Source organism: Poecilia latipinna, unplaced genomic scaffold (assembly GCF_001443285.1).
Source record: "Poecilia latipinna isolate Pla-1442-1.1 unplaced genomic scaffold, P_latipinna-1.0 Scaffold322, whole genome shotgun sequence".
NCBI classification, from domain to species: domain Eukaryota; kingdom Metazoa; phylum Chordata; class Actinopteri; order Cyprinodontiformes; family Poeciliidae; genus Poecilia; species Poecilia latipinna.
In genome coordinates this window covers 206,900-227,431 of record NW_015112938.1, presented here as the reverse complement: position 1 = coordinate 227,431, position 20,532 = coordinate 206,900, and the positions used below count along the sequence as shown (strand labels likewise).

The 20,532-nt window shown below is 37.6% G+C and overlaps 1 protein-coding gene across 2 annotated transcripts in view; it reads left to right on the top strand.

Moving 5' to 3' along the window:
- The window catches only part of LOC106949062 (seizure protein 6 homolog), a 116,759-nt gene that overhangs the window by 56,046 nt on the left and 40,181 nt on the right, over positions 1-20,532 (top strand). For both annotated transcript variants that reach the window (XM_015035057.1, XM_015035058.1), the window contains exons 2-3: positions 6,517-7,245; positions 7,736-7,857. In XM_015035057.1, the coding sequence (XP_014890543.1) occupies positions 6,517-7,245; positions 7,736-7,857 (851 nt within the window). The remainder of the gene's footprint in view (positions 1-6,516; positions 7,246-7,735; positions 7,858-20,532) is intronic.

Here is a 20,532-nt window from a genome sequence, read left to right as displayed (position 1 = left end):
ACTAAGAAATGATCACTAGATCCCGACTTATTATCTCGAGATCCCGACTTATTATCTCGAGATCTCGATATCCCGACTTATTTTCTCGGGATCTCGAGATAATAAGTCGGGATCTCGAGATAATAAGTCGGGATCTCGCGATAATAAGTCGGGATCTCGCGATAATAAGTCGGGATCTCGCGATAATAAGTCGGGATCTCGAGATCTCGACTTAGTTTCTCGGGATCTCGCGATAATAAGTCGGGATTTCTTTCCTTTTTTTTTTTTCTCCATGTCCCCTTAGGGGCTCCGTACCATTTTGACATTCTGGCAAAAGGATGCTAAAAACTTACATGTATGTTTTTATAAACAGTATGTTTTTTTTTTCTTTTACATATTTGTTAAAACTAATTCTATGTCATAATATGAGACAGATAATCTGGCGGTTCTTTAGTTATACATTATAAGACAATGTTATCCTGTGCTTATCGAAAGGGGGGGGGGTGGAAATGTAGAGGACTTTAAAACTAAAAAAGGGTTTAATGCTGTTCGTGAATTGAAATTGAAAGAGATCAAATCCAAGATAAGTGGAGTAAAGCCCAAAGCTACATCTTGGAAATGTAGTTTTGACCAGGCTGAACTTTACAGCCAAAAAGATGGGATGATTCATGACACTAGGTTCATAACAATGAGACAGAAAAAGATTTATTTATTTATTTTAGGAAAGCTAGGGATCCCCAGTTTTTACAGTTTGTCATGCAACACATGTTTTGGTGAATCTGTAATCAGTGCAGAATAATTAAGTTCAGGTTTGGTTACTTCTCATGATGTGTTTTCTTATCCTTGTCAAATTTCTAATTGCTAAAAAAAAATTGTAGAGGACATTTTTCATAAATCTGAAGCGATGTTTTAAATAATCTCCGTTAAGTGTGGAATTTTTCACTTGACTTTTTGGTTTGTTTTAAATATTTTAGATTGCAACTACAGATAATCAAATTCATCTCAAAAATAAAATCTAAAATTACCATTTGCTTTAGTACAACATTTGCCGTAAGATATTTTTCACGTCCTCGTCGCTCAACCGATGAGGCGCATTATTTAGAATGACTCCGAAAGGACAGATCCTGAAGCTCCAGCTCAATACAAAGAACCGAGAATCCAATCTTCAGCCACTGGCCAGCTCACTGAATAGTTCAGCCAAACAGAACAACTCCTAAACCACGTCCTTTCTAAAAAAAAAAAAAAATAAAAATAAAAAATAAAAGTCTTAAGACACAGTCTTAAAGCACTGACCTTCATATTCGTAATACTAGGTCAGGGTTAGCTCACCAGATGAAGTCACGCGCTTCTAACAACTTGTTGGCATCTCTGGAGACAAATTTGACTTGCACGAGAAATACCGAGGCATTTTCTTGTCACGCTCCCAGGATTCCTAGGAAGTAAAAGCTGTCAAACACACACCACTAATGACACCTTCGAATTAAAAATGTTTTATGCTGTGCCTCATAAAAACCTCACCCATAAACACCCAATTAAGCTTCAGAGATCAGAACAATACGGTCGCTCCACTTCTCCTTTCTGTAATCACTACAGCGAGGTCTCCAGCCTTCACCCATTGATCCTGTATTGATCTGTGTATGAGAAACTCTAGTCCTGCCCAGTCTTCTACCATTCTCTCTCTCTCTCTCTCGGTGCACGCTCGATATTCTGACTGAAGGGCAGCAACTGGATGGTCAAAATCTGTACCACACATAGAAGCAGAGAGAGGGAGACAAAAAATAAATAAATGAGCAAGGAAAGCATAAAGGAGGCATTAGTTAAGAGTCTGAAGCAGCTGTAACATTCATCTGGGCTAAAGATTATTCCCCGGCTTTATCATACAGTAGTGTGTACTTGAGATTCCTCTGTAGTTTGCTTTTACGAAGAGGGGGAGGGTGGGAGGAATGCAGTGGTGCACCCTTCAATCATTTATGAAGACCTCTCTTTACTCTCCTTATTCTGTCTGGGAGTGGGACATGTCAAATACGCTTAGTTTGCCTTTATAGTGCTGTTTAGCTGCTCTTGTTGTGACAGAATAAGGCTATGAGGAATGTTTTTTTTTTTTTTCCTGCTCCATCCTAAAACATCAGAAACATCTTTGAATCGCTTCTGCTGCCAAGAAAGATAAATGCTCCACTGTTGTGTCTGTCAGTGCGAAATGTAAAAGCATGTGTCAGTTCCGTCAGCCTGGGACAGGCTTTGTAACAAAATTGTTTACCCGAGCCTTTTGAATAGCTTGATCAATCTTTTATTAGATGTGCTAAAACGACTCTGCGTCAGCAGAATGTTGCCGGGGCGTTCAATTACTTTCAAAGTTTTATGAGCAAAACCAGATTTTCTACAAGGCCCAGGTAATTTTGACATTCATTTAAATACCATTATATATTGAAAACTTTAATGTGCTCAGTTTTAGGAGTCATTCCGGATTCGATTATAAAAACATCTAATTGGGGACTTGTGTGTTCAGTGTTAAGAATATTAAATATATTCTAAAAAGCTGAACGGCTACCAGAGGAGAGTCGAGGGTTTCTCAAACATGCATGGAAGAATCAAAGCAACACTCCAGGTACGTTTTTCATGAGTGATTAACTTTATAACATGACATTAACTTTACAACAAAACAGATTTTACATTTTATCCCCACCCTTTAAATATGGGCAAACCAGACCAGTGTAGAGATGTGCTATTTGCTGGGAAGTTCACAACTTTGCTTGCAACTTAAAGAATCAGGAGGAATTTCTTTTCATGTGCTAACATTATAAATGAGAGACGTTCACTGAAAAAAGTGACAGTTGCTTTTAGATTCCCAGGTCATAAATGTCTGGATATCTGTGTCACAATGTATCATGGAAGGTGCAGTACTGTTCTACTTTTTTTTTTTTTTTTTGGTAAGATTAGATTAACATCAGAAAGACTCAAACGAGACATCAGTCCATTAGTGAATATGTGGGCGTTTTCTTTCTAAATATTTGAAGTATGTACCAAATAAAAAGCGGAGTTCAAAAGTGAAAGGCTGATATCGTTGGAAGCGATGTAGCGGTGTAGCTTTTGCCTGTGACGGTTGGTCACTCTGTGTAAGCCCGCCTTCACTTTCAGTTTGGTCTGTCTCAGTCTTTAGCTTGATTCTAAATGAAAGTTATTTTTTAGTTTCAAAGTTAAAATGGAATGCGTGATTCAAGGGAAGTTTTCCTCAAACACACGTTTGAGGTTCGTTTGACGAGTTGCTCCTCACGTTTTCTTTTTACTGACGTTAGCTTAAAATTCTGCATCGTTCAAAAGTCCACGTTAGAAAAATCTTTGGGTGTTTATATACAACTAAAGCCCTGTCGATGGTCCTCATTGTGTGTTGTCACTAATACCTATATACTGAACCTTGTATTGTAATTGTGAAGTGAAGGGGAAATTAGTTTTTTTTGTTTGTTTGTTTGTTTTTTTAAACATAAACTGAAAAGTGCGGCATGCATTTTGTAATCGGTCCTATTTTTATTTTATCACAAATAAAATTGATCAAGGCCAGTTGGTCAAACAAGATCAAAGTGTGTCTAGCATCTGTGTCAGAAATCCAACACGACACACTGTCTTGAACACATCATCCCCACGGGAAACGTTTTGGTGCTGGCAGCATCATGCTGTGGGGGAATATTTGGCTTTACAGAGCTGACGCATAGTTCTTAATTTTAGAAAATAATCTTTTTAAAATTTAGTCTTTGCATCACTTTCCTTATAATGTACTAAATATGGTACTTTGTGTTGGTAAATAAGATCAGAGTAAATATATTAAAGTATATCGATTCGAAATATGTTAAGGTTTGTGGCTTTAGCCTGACAAAATATTTTAAAAAAGGTCAAGGGGGGATACACACTTATTTTAAGGCGCCGTAGGGAGGTCTCACTAATTTACAGCCTGTGTCAACAGTCTTTCATCTAAAAAAAAAAAAATAATAATCTGTTGGCAGTTTTTCTGCCTCATTAAGAAGAACAGCCACCCCATATGGAAGCTAATTAAGGTGTCAAAGCTGACGGCATTATTTCAAGTTGACACATTAACAAACACAAGGAAGAATCACTTGAACTTTTTCTCTATTTTGACTACATTTTTCCATCATTGTTATCAGTTATGCATCATGTGTACATTGTAAACAATCTTTGAAATGCCTATTACTGTTTCATACAAACAGTATTTTTCATGGTCTCAGAAGAATCTGAAAGATGTATGTAAATGTGGGAAAGTAAAGCAGAAACTCATTGTTATCTTCATTGCTCCTTGTATTATTTTTACTTCCACCGAACCAGAAAGAAGAATCTCCAATGCCGAGGTAAAACGAACAATATCCTAAGCATGTGAAAGTAGATTCTGCTGGCAAACGTTTAATCATTTCAGAATAGCTCTTACATCAGAGCCTTTCTAGTATTCCCTCTTTGCTGAAAAACTGTCTGGATTATTTGACGCCTTGCAGCAGCGAGAACAATTTATTTGTTAGATTTCTCCTAAGAGCCGAAGCGAGAAAACCGCAGCCGAAAATGGGGAATATACTTGTCCTTTTGGACACGCAGTGCAATTACTTAACTGCAGAATCACATAGCATGAGGTGATTGATCATTGTGTCCTAGTGTGAGTGGTAAAAGCTTTACTGAAGTTTGAAAATGAAGAAACATGATAGTGCGGAATGATTTTTATTCATATGCTTTTACTTTAAACTCGAGGCAAGGTTCAATGTCTGTTCCTGGAAAGAAATTGGAGGAATTAATGATTTTTGCTTTGAATTTGGTTTTGCTGCAGCTTGATGCTAAATAAGGTGATGCTGCAGAGGTGAGGTTAGCTAACATGTGGTATGTTGAGTTTTTTGTTTTTTTTCTCAGTTTCATCATTCATTTTCTGTTACTAAAGTCTGCAGATTTATTTTGCATACTGCTGAACATATACTTCATTGTGCTGTGACATTTTATCATATTGAAAGAGAAAGCATTTTTTTCCTTATCTCTTTCTTATTCATTAAAGTACCAAGGCTGAATATATACAGTATGCGTTTTATATTCCAAAGTTAATCTATTCATTGCTTTTTGTCTTCTTTATCTACCTTTTTTTATTTGCTCACCTTCTTTATGTTGTGGTGGTGAGTACATCTTTCCACCTAATAAGAAAACAGAGAATTTCTGTTGGCTATTTCTTGTTTTTAATCCTGCTCCCACCGTGGTGCAACTCTTTAATTTGGTTTTATTAAACTTGCTATCTATAAGCTTGTAGTCACTACTTTGAGAATTGTCTGTTGACAGAAACCCTGAAAAAATCAAAAACATATTTTAATGTCTCGTGGGCGCTCAATGCTGTGGTTAGCTCTCCAACTCAAGAACTTTCATCACAAATTTTATCTCATAGTTTTTTTTTTTGTTTTGTTTTTTGTTTTTTTTGTATCTTTTCATAAACTTTTACTTTTCTTGAGCTGGAATTCCAATGTGCTTATGCTAAAATGTATCTGTGCAAATGGTAATAAATTCCAATCTTCAGTGTATATTCTTAGTTTAAACAGATTAAGTTTAGCAGATTAGTTTAAACAGGGGGATGCTTTATTCAGTATCTTACGTCACCTACCTTCCCATCGATGGAGTGTTGAATATCACATTCGCAACTGCTTTAACTAAACGTCTCATTCTGTTCAAACTAAAATATTTACCAGGACATGGCAGCCCTTCTTAGAATATTGAGAGAAAAAAAAAATCATCCACCTAAAGTGATTAAATACTCCGGCTAGGTCACCCAAAAGCTTATTTTTGCCTTTTTGCAGTTCGAGTTAATAGAAACCGTTAGAATCTATGGTAGCTGCTGTTAAGGTTGCTGTTGATGTCATCGGTCTTCATGTATTGCAAACATTTTACTGAACACATACACACTGTACTAATCATGCTAAACTTTTTTTTTTTTGCTTGTATGCAAACCAGATGTTAAGAGAATTATATGTTAAAAAGAATTAGATGATTTTGTATATTTTTTAATCACAAAGTTTCAGTTTAAACACTATGACGGCATGAAGTGGTTAGTAAAGGCTATAATATTGTCAGACTCTCATACCCTCCTGTTCCTATAGTCAACAGATTGATATCCTCACATCATGCTTGCCTGTTATCTTTCATTGGACCTCGTATGAATGGTTTTAGCTGCAATGCTTCATATTTAATAATTTTAACAGACGCCGTGGGTTTAACCATTAGGCCAAAGTTGCTCCGATTTTTAAATGGAATCGTTTTGTTTCTTACAGAACATACATTTTAAGGCCTCATTTGCCTCTTATGTCCTACTTCTTGACAGTTTCCATTGTAACAAGGCAATTACTCAGAGACGTATTGAATTATCGGCAGTAATAAAATGAGAGATAGAACTACACAAGAGGAAAGCCTCACACTTTGCTACGCACAATTTTGGTAGCCTACAGACTTCCAGGGTTTTATAGTTCACTGGACTATGACATGTTTGCCTAATCAAGTTTTTTATTTTACCCTCAGGTCCAAGAGAAATGAACAGCATCAGTAAGAAGGCGTTGGATGGAGACAGGGACCTCTTCACTCACTTACCCACACAAGACACGGAAAGTGAAGTTCACTCAGTCACCACTGTCTCACCGATGAACATACCCAACCACCGGCCTATCCTCAAGGGTCTGCTGCTTCATGAACACCTACTCACAAGAGACTTCCAGGGAGACCAGCATTTTTTCAAGAAGGACGGCTCTGTGGCTGGAGACCCCACCGTGCCCGGTTTTGTCTCGGCTCCGAATGCGGGAGACGCCGTCACTCAAATCGTGGCCCACAAGGATGCCCCGGCCTTCTCGGACATTGCCACTACTGCCACGGAGCCTGCCACCTCTCCGCTGACCACATACTCTCCAACAACACCGGGGCCGCCCGTCTCTCTCCCTCTGAAGAAATCGCCCAAAGAGAAGATGAAGGATTCAGGCTATTTGGAGCCAACGACAGATTCCCTCACTACTCAAGTGACACCGTACAGCAGAAAGCCAGGCACCCCAGTGGCTATCTTATCCACAAAGGAAAGACATTTTCCCATTGATGTCACACCTGGACCCTTTTCAACAATTATGAAGAAAGACCAGGCCAGAGAGAAAACGAACCCCGATCATCTGATCTCTAAGCTTCCTTCGTCATTTCAAGAGGAAGATCCCAGCTCAGCGTCTACGACCGTCATCACAACTATCATCACCACAATGCAAACGTCAGGTCAGTGTGTAGATGCTGTATTTTGACCTTCAGATGTCTTCCACAAAAAAAGGGTTTTGTGTTATAGCTGGAATTTACATATAGTCTTCTTCTTTTTTTAACTAAATAAATATTTGGAGTTGGGTGCATCATTCTGCAAGACTTAACCCATTTCTCCCAGCAGGGAAAAAAATTAAACATCAGGTCATCAGCATCACGTCTGTTCACTTTTGCATTCTGCACACACAGCTTGCTATTCATCCCTCCACACGGGATAACGGAGTTGCTCATGTGTCAAAAACAATCTGATTTTTTTGCCTGATGTGTCCTGCCTGTCCTTTCCTCTGGTCACAGAGGGCTGAGGGCCCAGATAAGCGGTATCCAAAAGGATATCTGCCGAGATAGTTGGAGGGTTATGGGGTTCATGGAGAGACACAGGTGGGCTGTCAGAAAGATCAGTGGTCTGGGGGAAAAAAAGGAAATCACTTTTATTTTTTGCTCTCTCCAACAGAGCCATGCAGCATGAATTTTACTGAGTCTGAGGGCAACATTGAAATCCAGCAGCACATTGACCCTGGGGTGGAATGCACCTACTTGATTACTGTCTACCTAGGATATGGCATTGAGGTTCAGGTAAGTGCTGGACACTTTACTGTCCGTCACTCTAAAACTTCACTAGTTTTCTTTGGTAGTAGGTTCCAGAAATGAAAAATGTAAGTCTAGGAGTTGTTTTATTAGACCTTACTTTTTTTTATTTTACTTGACAAATATTATTATGAATATTGCTACTCTGGCTTGAGTGAACTTCCTGTAAATGAAGAACAAACATGTGAGAAACATATCTACAGTTAACGCATGTTGAATTGAGACTTCTTGTCTTGTCATAAATTTGTTGTTTTGTTATTGTGTTCTATATTTGTAATTCTTTTAGTTTGCACATGACTATGTACTTTTGTGTTTTGGATGGCTGCTTTTTAGTAAAAATATATTAAAATAGCTATACTCTTACTTGAGGACAAATTTTTAATACTCTACCCACTTCCAATGTTGGTTTTCAATGATTCTTGAATAATCTTTAACTTTGAATAATAAGAAATAAAAGCACTGAGCGAGACAAACACACAAATTAAAAGGTGTCAACAATGTCATTACCAACAAACCTATGGCTTAGAAAAATAACATTTTCTATTTAATTAAGAAATTCCTGTTTTATTTCTCATGGGACAAATAACAATTTTCAAAAATACTTCATAGTATTTATAAGAGTTTCTATCCATCCAGCCATTGTCTATAATTGTTTACCCTTGCAAGGTTGGTGCTTACGTCCAGCGGCCATTGGGTACACTTCGGGCAGCTCACCAGTCCATCACAGCTTTATTGCAGTTCTTTATTTAAAGCTAAGTGTTATAAAAGTTGTCAAATGTCCATGTGTTAAATGGGGTGTGAATATATAAAAGAGCCCATAACTGGAATTCGTAACCTTCAGCACTGTAGTGTTATAGGCATACATTCATTAAGCAAATGTTTATTTCAGTCATTAGATATCTCAATTACATACACTTACACTTGAGGGAAAACATACTTGGGAACATCTCTGGTAGGTTCAAATACACATCATTAAAGTCGGATTAACTGGCTTCTTGGAAGAAAAGAAAAATAAACAGCAAGCAAGACCCAGAGGTCCAATCAAAGCTTTGAAAATATGGTATTTATGTTTGTTTTCTGTTCTCTCAGCTTAGAATGAGTTATCTTAAGGCTTTTCCCCTCAAATCTCTGAGTAATCTTCTGTTAGTTGCAGGACAAGGTGAGGAGGGGATTGTGGGAACTTTAAGTGGATCAAAACTTGTTGCCTGTAACTGCAAATTCGACTGATTGTAACCTGACAGACATGCTAGAAAACAATAAACAATACAATTTGTATATGTAGGCTAGCAAAGCAAAAGAAAAACCATCAAAGTTATCAGAAGGTTTATGAAAGCTTAGCCGATTTAAACTGCGGTCCTTATAAAAACGGCTGCTAAACTGACACTCTTTAGCACCACGATGTTTTATTCAGGGAGTGAACAGACCTGACTTATTCCGGTTTAGTTTCAGCCGAGGGAAGACTCGCCGGCGTTTTGTCGCTAGTTGGAGACATGCAGACGGCGAATTCACTGGAGTGAGTGGGTGGATGGGGGCAAAAGAGACGGGGCCTCATCCGAGGTTGAATGTTTGTTCAGTAAGTCTCTTCACAAAAGGTTATAAAAATTAACTGTCAGTGTGAGCATGTTCCCCGGCATTTGCAATTCCTCAAGCGCTTCATTTACCACCGGAGACTTTAAAATGCACAAGCTTTGTCTTGTGCCTCTGGAGGGCTAAGATAAGTCTTGACGGAGTGTATGTTTGAGAATGTGCTTTTCTCCAAAGGCTTTCTCTGGGCAACTTAAGTAAATTTTGAACTACTTATGAGTAGACACACGCTTACCTGCGCGCACGCTCGCCGAGCCACATGTGTTTAATGTATCCGCCTTTGGCTTTCACTGCTTGTGGTGTCTCGGGTACGTTTCTTTTGTAAGTTTATGAAAAAGTTCAGCCAGGCTGCATGAAAACCCAAAAGGAAGTCAGTCTTTTCAAGCACTGTGCAAACAGATGGGAGGGGGCTGCTGTGTACCTCCTTCTGACAGTCAGAGGAGAAAGTTTTTGTATCTCTTGCAAGTTATAAAAAATATAAAAGTTACAAAAGGAAAGCATATATTCAACAAAAAGAAACGTGCTATGCATTGTCACTTGTGCTTTGGGAGATTTGTTATGCTATACAGATGAGCAATGATCCCAAATACTGGAGGCACATGCATTGTTGACTATCACAGATATTTCTTTTGATAAGATTAGACATACTTACTACATACATAGTTCTCAGATCAGTGTTTCTCAATAATTTTCTGTCATGGGTTTTCTTACATACAAACCACTGGCACCAGGATTCTGTGACTTGATCATCAAAACAGATTAATACAATTTTGACTTTAAGTTGTTGCAGCTCATTTTAATGTTTTAAATGTCAAAGCAAATTCCAAGTTCAGTTTGTTAACTCAGTTATTGACATTTAATCAATATTGCTCAGTCTGTGTGATTCTCAAAAGAGAAAATGTGCAAATGATTTACTGGGATCTGCAATTTTAGACTCAACGCAGTAAAACCTTTTAAAACGGTAAAACGGTAAACATCGTTAGCATGTCAGCTTCATCAGCTTATTCTGTTTCTAAAGGGATCGCTTTGTGAAAATGTTTTTTGAAAAATGGGCAACAATATTGCTTAGATTTCAGCTTGTCAGAACAGTAAATCGGTTTCATCTTTGTGGAGGGAGAGCATAAACAGCAATTTTCAAGTCCCATAAATTATTTAAAGATTTTTAAGATCTGGACTTAAAAATCCAGATCTTTTAAATATACTAAATATAATATACTTTGATCTAAAACATTCTATAGTAGCCCTTGCCTGTATGTTGAGGATAGTGGTCCTGCTGTGAGCTGAATATCTGCTCCAGTCTTTAGCTGCCTCTAATCAAGTTTTTGTCCTTCATTCAGCTCCAACCATCTTCCTATCAACTCACCCCATCCTCCTTTAACAAGAAAGGTGTAACCCCACATTCATGATGCTGGGGGCAGCCTCAGGGTTGATGTGTTTAGGATGGAGGTACACAATGTTTAGGTAGGGGCAACGAGAAAAGTCAGATTTTGTCTTAACAGACATGGAAGAGTCTGTGTGCCACGTTACAAAAATGTTATCTGTGTGGAGTAACATTTACCTAAGTTTTAATTTCTTTGACACTGTACCTGTAGGGAGTGATGGAAACCATGATTAAAACTTTGGACAGATATACGGACGTTAAAAGAAAATACTAACAGGTGCAACAAAAAGGGGGAAATTGCATGCTGTGCTGATCGAAATGTCAAAAAAAGTTTGTTTTTCTGCAAAACAAAATCAAAATTGTATGAATGATGCCACTGCATGAATGAATGGAAATAGGAAAGAAAAAGGTTTGTGGTAATGTTTGTAAATTCTAGTAAGACTGGCTGGCCATTTTCCCCAAACACAAAACAAGCAGGGGATATTTTTCTGTAGTAAAACCTCAGAAAAATTAAAGATCTGAAAAAAAAATTATATATATATATATATATATATATATATATATATATATATATATATATATATATATTTCCTAGAAAAAATCCAGTCAAAGTTACCATCCTTGCAATGATTCGAAAGTTCAATCAACTTCCTTGGTCTTATAATTTACAGTGTCAATCACAGGCTGACATTTCACTGACATCTCTGAGGTGATGAGCTGTAGGAGAGACATTATGGTTGAAGTGCATGTTCATAGTTTGGCAGCCAGCCTTCGTTATGGAAGGAGGTTTTCATTATAGCTGACAGTCCAGCAGTTTGCAAGGGCAGAGCATGGTAATTAAATTAACGGATTAATCTGGAGGACAGATGTGGAGACTGAAATGAATATTTTCACATGCTGTTTTTTTTTTCTTCTTCTTCTTTTTTTAAATCATTACTTCACTCAGACGTCTTAGACAAACAGGCATATTTCCACTTCCAGCGCACTCAAAGATGCTTGAAAGTGGGATCAAAAATATGGGCAAGGAATAAGCGTGATGAGACAATTCCTGCATTTAGTCTACATTATTTTTAGCAGTCTGGCAGCTTGTGAGAGAAGGAAGGTGATAAATGTAGCAGGAGAATTTACTGCCCTCGCCCCGCTGTTCTGCCCCTCTTGCAGCACATAATGCATTGCCCCAGCTGGTGTTTCTGACCGCATTATGATTTATTTGTGGAATTATTGTGGGAATATTAAGAGGCTGATATATCATAACTTTCGGTGCAAAGATAAATAATGTTATAAATATGGGAAGCTTTTTGCCTTCTGTGTTTTAAAAGTACTGCCTTTTTTTAGTTCTCTATTTGATTTGAGGTATATTTTATCAGTGTAGTAGATACTCATGAAAATAGCATATAAATCATCTAAATTTGCAATATGAACCGATGATGAATGACTTGGAAAAAAGAAAGAGCATTAATAGATGGGGAAAAAATATATTTTGTAGGTTTAAATTCAGATATAAAAGATTGTCTTTCACTATCCTTAATTTAAAGAAATACCGCAGTTTGTCTGTTTAACTATATTATTTATGAATAAGATAAAAATATCCAGCGATAATACTATTCCGGAAGGCAGTGGATTCTTCTGTATCATCATATATAATGTATAAAATTATAAATAAATGTATGTATTTGTTTTTTCATTAATTTTAGTTGTTACAGGAGGTTTAGCAGGTGTACTCATATTTTTATTAATTTTAAAGTCCACATCCATAACACCATAAAAAAGATTTAAGGGAATACTTTAGATATCTGTAATAAAAAATAAAGTTTGATATATAAAGATAGTTTTAATGACTTTTTTTTCAGTGATCATATTTTAAGTAAACATTTTCCCTATTCCCATCTTCTTCCTCACCACTGTCACTTCTTGCAATAAGTTTTAGCACAGGACAGATGGAGATTTTCTATTGCTGGGCTACGGTATTAAAGGGCTTAAAATCTGTTTTGGAGCTTTTTTCATGTGATCAAATAAATCTTGTTGGGGTAAAGCTAGCTATCAGCTCCTTCCAGGCCATCTGTCCCGCTCCGAGTTCTGCATCTTCTTTTCTCACCGATTTACCTGCCTGGGTCTGGGTTTTCCTAGGAGGCTGTGCAAACACACTGATTGGCCTGTTTACTGGAACATCTTCCAGTATTTCTATAGCAGAATGTAGGAATGTGTCAGAAGCACTGGGGATATAAGTGAACATTGGGCTTCTTGCAATGCCGTAATGGCTGATTGCAGCAGTGTTCCCATCTGCTGACAGACGTGAAGTAAAAAGATCTGAGTAAGTTGTAGAGAGGACTTTCTCTTTATTCTCATTGTTTATCTGTTTTTTTTTTTTTTTTGGCCTTTTTGTTACCCTCTCACCTTATGGTGGTCTTACAGCTTACACCACCTCTTTTCAAGTCTTATTCACTCTATATTATTCAAGTATTTATTTTTCCTTCTTATTAATGTCCCAATTTGTCATATTACATCTGAAAACTCAAAAAGTCAATAAATTGTAGAGCCATATTTTTGTTTCAATTACAGTTACAAGTAATTTTGTGTCTACCGCGATTGCATATTTGCATGAAATAACGCAATGTGTGAAAAAAAATCATTAAAGTCCTGCCCATGATTTTCACTTCAATTCAGATGTGGACTTGAAAAAACATGAAAATCCCACCTTTAAGGGAAAGAAAAGTAGCAATGTACACATTAAAATTAATTAATCAAATAATAAAATAAATGTGCACAACACAATAATCAGATGTATTTTTTGTGAAACTTTCTTTCTTAAGTCGTACTTTATGTTGGTGGTGTGTCACTTTAAAATCCAAATAAAATCAAAGTTTGTGAAACAAATAGTGAAAAAGTTTAGAAGGGATGAATACGTTTTGTAAAATGATTCACATATAACCTCATTTCTTATTATTAGTTGCCTGAATTTTTTCTAAATTAAAAATAGATAAATATGCAATTTATAGCTTGTCTTGCAAAATTGCTCAAATAACAAAATACAGAAATGTGTCTTATTGTTATAGACTCAAGGGAATATAGTAGTACATATAACAAATTTAAAACTTAATAACATTCAGAGAAACTTATTTGTTTCACAAGTTCACAATATTAAAATATAAAGCAATCGTCTTGAGTCTCATTGGGGCAAATTAAAGCTTCCAAGTTTAACAAACTGAAACGAGTGAAAATTGTTTCACAAATTTCTAGACGGTATGGAATCGATTTGAAAGCGCGTCATGAGCTCAAGGCTTTGTGTGCAAATGTATTCCTTCTAAGTTGAGGTTTTCTTCTCTTGTTTTTTTTTTTTTGTTGTTGTTTGAGGAGGATCATCAATGAAATGCACCCTAAGGATTGAGATGTTACAGAGCATGCCAAGTGTTTACAGCTAATCCCGACTTGAGGGTTAACGATTGGTATTTGATGCTGCCTCGGCGACCACGCTCCTCTGACTCCAATCAATAGGCATGTTAATAAGCGGCACCAATACTTGACACGCAGGTCCCTCTCATTGCTGGTTGAATTGCCGTATCGATTCGTGCACTCTCGTTTTAATTCCAGTATTTCTTACAAAAAGAAGCAAAATGCTCAAGGCATTGACCCTGGCTGAGGGTGGCTGATGAGCGAGGGAATTAATTTGTTTTTGTTAGTGTTTGGTGGCTGCTAGCGCTCTAGTCGGATGAAAGGGGTTTGGAGAAATAGTAATATTTCCAACACAAACAAGTGTCAACTCTTATTATTATTATACATTTTTTTTAAACATACAAGTTCCTTTTTAAAATTCGCATATGAATGTGAGCTTTTTTTTTTCTCCCCCCTTCAGACATCCTTTGAGTCAGGGACACTTCATAAGTGACACAGGACATAGTCAACACGTCAGAGGCAGAGCCAGCCTGACTGAGTAATGGGAACCAGGACAGGCTTCCAGGCTTTAATCAACTTGAGATGAGGCAAAGGAAAACCTTCATCATGCTGTGATGTGGACTAGTAAGCTAGGACATGAAGATGGCTAGCCTGATCTTGATGGGCTCCTTAGGGTGTCTAGGCTTTGCAGAGATGAGTTTTCATGGGGCCCAGCCATCCCGAGAGGAAAGCTTTCAGGTGACACTAATTGCTCCTCCACCCAGCTTGCTGTCATCGACGAAGAAGTCTGTCTGGCAGAAGTCTAAGTTCCCTCCTACTGTTTCAGCAGCACGGTGTGAGACGGAGGGTGGAAATACACGATGAGTAACGAGCAGATCGTAATTTATTCATAAATGTACGCTACGTCGCATAAACTGAGCCAATGAGTGATCTGACAAAGGCAGGTGGATGTATCAGAAAGCCAAACTTTCACCTAAACGTGTTGAGACACCATCAATGAGTACGTCTGAGAGATAAAAACGATACAGTGACCGCATGGCCGATACAGCCCAAAGTCATTTAATAAAACAGCAACAGCATGAAAAAGTAAGAATAAATCACTCCGTGCTCAGCTAAAACTCAATCAAATTTCCCATATATGCGAAATGTTACACTCGTCTTCTTGGTTAAATTCAAACTGCTTGTTTTACTGCTTGTGTAGATGAGACAAGAGGGAAAACAAATATATTTGGATTGTATTCATCTGCTGGCCCAATGACATTCTAATTAAAATTCAGTTTTTTTTTTTTTTTTTTTTTTTTGCTAATTTATTCAAATCCATTGTTTTAAACAGCATGGAAAACGGGAAATGGCCTTGGCTGTTTTATGGAAAGGTGAATGTTCAATTAAGATACCATTTCATTATAATGGATTCTATGAGCGTTTTTGTCTTTTTGTTGTTTTTTTTTTTTTTGCTCGTTTGTTTTGTTTTTCTTTCTGTGTCTTTCTGGATGAATTTATTCGGGAAGCCTCAAACCCACTGCCTCTGCATGGCTCACCGAGACGATTCGAATGCGAGACAGAGACAGAGGCTGTAAGGACAGGGCACATAACCAGTATGTCCCACAGTATAATCCACTGGGTTTTTATCATGGTAATGATGACACTGCAGCTGGCGAGTCCACTAGCTGTTGATTCATTGCCCGCAGCAGCTGGGTCATTTATTTTCCATGTATTGTGTCGCTGTATCATTTTGATTACGTGAGTCCCATTTCCACCTTAGCAATGGCTCCTGTGAGTCAGTGTAAATGTGTGAGGCAGAGCACCGCCAGATGTTTCCAACAATGAAACATCAGTCAGACACGCTCTCCGAGGACGGTTCACTCATCTTGCTGCGTGGCACAAGCAGATAAATGAATACATTAGCAAATAACAACGATATGTCACGTGTGGAACGGTGGGCCTGTTTGACAGATTGTTTGTTTCGGAGCACCCCACCCCCGGCCCCCCCGTGGATGTTTTTGTATCTTTATTTATTTATTTTTTTAAGGGTGACTCTAGTCAAAATTAAACGCCAGACCAGGCAGCTTTCTGTTTGGAAGAGGATAGGATCTTCATATCTGTGGTTGTTTAATCTCGGACTTCTTCCTCTGCAGCAGTTCTAATGGGACTTACTCAGAAACCAAGGCACTCAATCCTGCAAATGCTTCCAAGTCTTTGAAATTTTTCTTGAAATATCTTTCTTTTCATGCTCTGTGCCTCTTGTGCCGACGGAGGCCTGCCTGTTGTCCCGCAGCCTTGCAGGATCTTGTGTTTGTTGCATCAGTTTGTGTGGAAAGACTGCGGTTTTAGGCTGAAGATGACCTTCTCCTCTCTCGACTTTCTACTTTTGATTAGTTCCTCGGAAAAATGACGTTTGAAAGAGTTGCTTGGTCGAAGCCGAAAACACGAAGTGAAATCATTTCTTCTTGGAGGACGGTGTCGCATTTCTTCCATTGTTCAGATTTTCTCTTCTTTTGTAGGTGCTGAAAAAGAAGAAGAAAAATCTCTCTTGAGAAAAAAAATAACTCATTTTTGTCTTACGCCAACATTTTTTTTTATTTGTATTTTTTTCTTCCGTGGGGACGAAACAGCACAGTGTTTAGATCCACTGATGAAGTTGTGGTTTGGTGCAGAAGTGTGCTAGCTCAGCCAAATACTTGGTCCCACAAATGTGTCTGCTCAGGAAGAGATTCCTGCGCTTACAAAAAGCTGCCTCTCATTACAGTCCAGAGCGACAAGTGTGTGTATATACACATACACACGTACACGCACACAACATAGGTGTGTGTGTAGGTGTGTGTGTGTGTGTGTAAGTGGGAGATGTTGAGGAGGAAAAAGTCCCTCAGGGCATTTGGCAGCAGTACCAGCATAGATAAGGTAGTCTGAGGTCTCCTGACATGGCCAATGATTCATAATTGAGGCAGGACAGCTGTTGCAGGCAGCACTGACATGTCCCAGGGTGGATGACAGATGATAGGGCCCTCTGGGGCTGAACTATCTATCAGTCCAAATGTTCCCTGTACACTATCTGCTCACCTATCCTTCATGAGGCTCCCTGGTATATGTAAACGTTGTGGTCACAGATACTCCATCAGTTTGAGCTCGTTGAGTGCGAGGGAAGCTATTTGTGACGCACGCAGGATATCATCCACGAGGGGAACTCTGAAAAAAATGTAAATGTGCACAACAAGGATTTTCTCCTCTTTGTTCTTCATTGTATAATTTTTATTTGTATTTTTTTTTTCAGTTTAGTACAAACACAGTGATTATCAGGCTCAAGGACGTGATATTTTGTGCCGTTAATTGTAATAATGAAAAAAGGTAATTGTTAGAAATTACTGCAAAACTTATTACAGATTTTTGAAGTCATGACTCTATCAAAAAAAAAAAAATGCTGTTTTTAAACGGGCTATAAAACAACACCAACTATACTAAGCAGTAAAGTTGCTTTAGAGCAACTGTGCTCCTAAGAAAGTAGTTACAGTAAAAGTAACAATCCCGACCATGCTGTAGATTGAGGTTTGGAAAAATCAATTAGAGTTTTATCATTGTCATCACAGCACGACATTGACTGAGACATATGGCTGCAAATAACTATTTTCCCATGGAGGATTCAACTGGCCCAGTAATTTATGTCTTTGACCTTATCTTTGTCCTGGACACAGCAGAAGAAACGGCTGCTGTGTACTCTGTTTTTCATCCCATAAATCTACTGGCTCATCAATTGTCTGTTAAAGTACATCACTTTTTTTTAGGTAATTCCACAAACAGAGCTTGTGCTGCTATACATATTTTCTTTCCTGTTAAAAGTGCTTTGCTTTCTTTTTTGTTTGTTTGTTTTTCTTCAAAAACCTATTGACTGCAGCAGACTGTTGCTCATATTCAGTTGGAAGTCTCTTCTTGGGAGTTATTCCTTTGTACGGTCGCCCTATGCTTGCTCAGGATGATACATTGCCAGTTGTCTGACTTATAAATGCAAAATAAAATAATTTTTATATCCTATAAAGCCTAACAAAATACACTGAAGTTTTGATTGTAACATGTCAAAACTTAAAAAGGGGTTAAAGTCTCTGTTATCCCTTAAAAGAAAAAAAAAAAACATCAGACGGAAGGAGTGTACTGCACATGTAGGTGCACTTTGCACCAAAACATCAGTGCTGTTATTTTCCTTGAAGCATGTAGATTTGCAGAAAACAAATCCAGTTTTCTTGGAAGACTTACTAATGCGTGTTTCATCCTTAAGTAGCTTGGATGAGTCCTTATTAAGAACAGAACCCAGTAGAACACAACTGAGCCATCAATGCATCTTTCAATAACAAGACATGTGCCCTTTGGAAGTAATAACTGACCATCCTTTAATTGTATCTTATTGCGTTATGTTCACATATGTATATATCACATCCAAAATATATTTTTTATGGCATCAGTTTAAAGAAAAGTAGCACTACTGTCTCCCTGCAGGGAATAAAAAACACAGAAAGAGAATAAAAGTGGAGAGAATGGAAATGAATTAATGAATAACTGCAACAAATACAAATGAAAGTAATTATGGGTATTTTAACAATTAAAGGCTCTTAAGTACAGCTACATAGAGTACATGAAATATTCACGCAGTTATTTGATTTTGAATTACTAAGTATATTGCCCCTGCAGCAAGCCGAGACTGCTACGGGTAAACTGAGAAGGCGAGAGAATCAATGATTTTAACAATAAAAATGAAGTCTGGTCAAAAATGATTCGAGATTGAATGAGTGACTTCTAAATGAATCTAATTGACAGTAGAGGCTCGCCGAAACAGGAGACACCGCATGGCGCGTTTTCTGTCGTCTTGGGTGACGACACCAACAGCTGGTGCTGCAGACTTTTGGTTTCTCTTTAAGCGCTGGGGGGGAAATAGATCGGAAATAAATCAGCTTGTTGTGTCCACAGGTTAGATGGATGCATAGCGGCAGATATTCTTCTTTTTTCTTTTTTCTTTTGTTTTTAGGTATATAAACGGCACTTCCAGCTCTACAACACTTATATGCTCTGGACACAATTCTGAAGTAGGAAATGGATTACTTTAGCTTAAAAATTTACCATAAAATCATTTCAGAATTCTCAGAGCCAAAGATTTACTGCTCATACGTCTCAGCGCTGGTTCAGGCCTCGGAGTTGCACACCAGCTGGAGTCAGTGGAGCGGCACTGGAATCAGATGATCACAGGTGTTCAGGCAGGGAAAAATAAAGGCTTGTGCAGTTCTGTGACAGCAAGAGACAATAATTCTGGACGAAACACCTTCATTTTGTCCGAGTCGGTGTAATACTTTTTGACAGACGGGAGCCCTTTTCCTTTAAAACTTTTTTTGGGGGGAGAGGAGAAAAAAAATGCAGTTTTAATTAGTGTAGCAGGATTTTGCAGACACATTGTAAACATTTTGGAACTTGGCAAGCAAACCGATGGATAGAACGACATAATTGTAGCACGCAGCCTGAAAAATGAAACATCTCTCAGTGATGCAGGTGGGAGTCATTTCTTCACAGACTGACAGGGGGAATTTTATGAATCACACTGGAACGCCAATCATCTTTAATTAACTTCAAGTCTAAAAAGTCCACGTCAGACCTTTAGTTTATTTATTTGCTAAGTGCTCTGTCTTTAAAGAGGCAGAGCACTTAGTATTTTGTACTGTTTGCAGCTTGTTTTTCCCAGCCTTACTGTTGTTATGGAAATTAACACTTTCTCATCAAACCGACACCATCTACTTTGTCTGCAACACTGAATTGTTGAAGCCTTTAAATTCGGATGTTGTCTATTTCGTCAGTAATATTAGAATCTCTAAGCTGCTCTACATTATTCTGAAAACTGTTCAAATAGGAAATGTACCCCATTGAAATATAAAAATATGTCCAAAGAAAGATAATATTAAGATGAGGACCTTATAATGCCAAAGTTCCAAAGGATTGTTCTTTTTATTCAGTCTTTATCACGATGTAGTCGAAGTTTTAATCACCATCTCTCTCAACAATGTTTGATTTCAATTAAAAACATAAGTTTCAGTGGCTTTTCAGTGATTTTTCTAATTAGCCTGATTAACTCCACCAATTTGCATGTTTTATTTAAATATTTTTGAATTTTTGTCTGCAATATACAGCCTTTTTGTTGAGCATTTTAAGTTTAAAAGTTATTTGTATTGTAGACTTGTGTTGTAGAGGGTATACCAAGCAAGAAGGAAACACAACTTTTTTTTTTTTTTTTTTTTTAAAAAAAAAGAACTTTTTTGGTTTAATTTTGGGGGGGGGAAAAA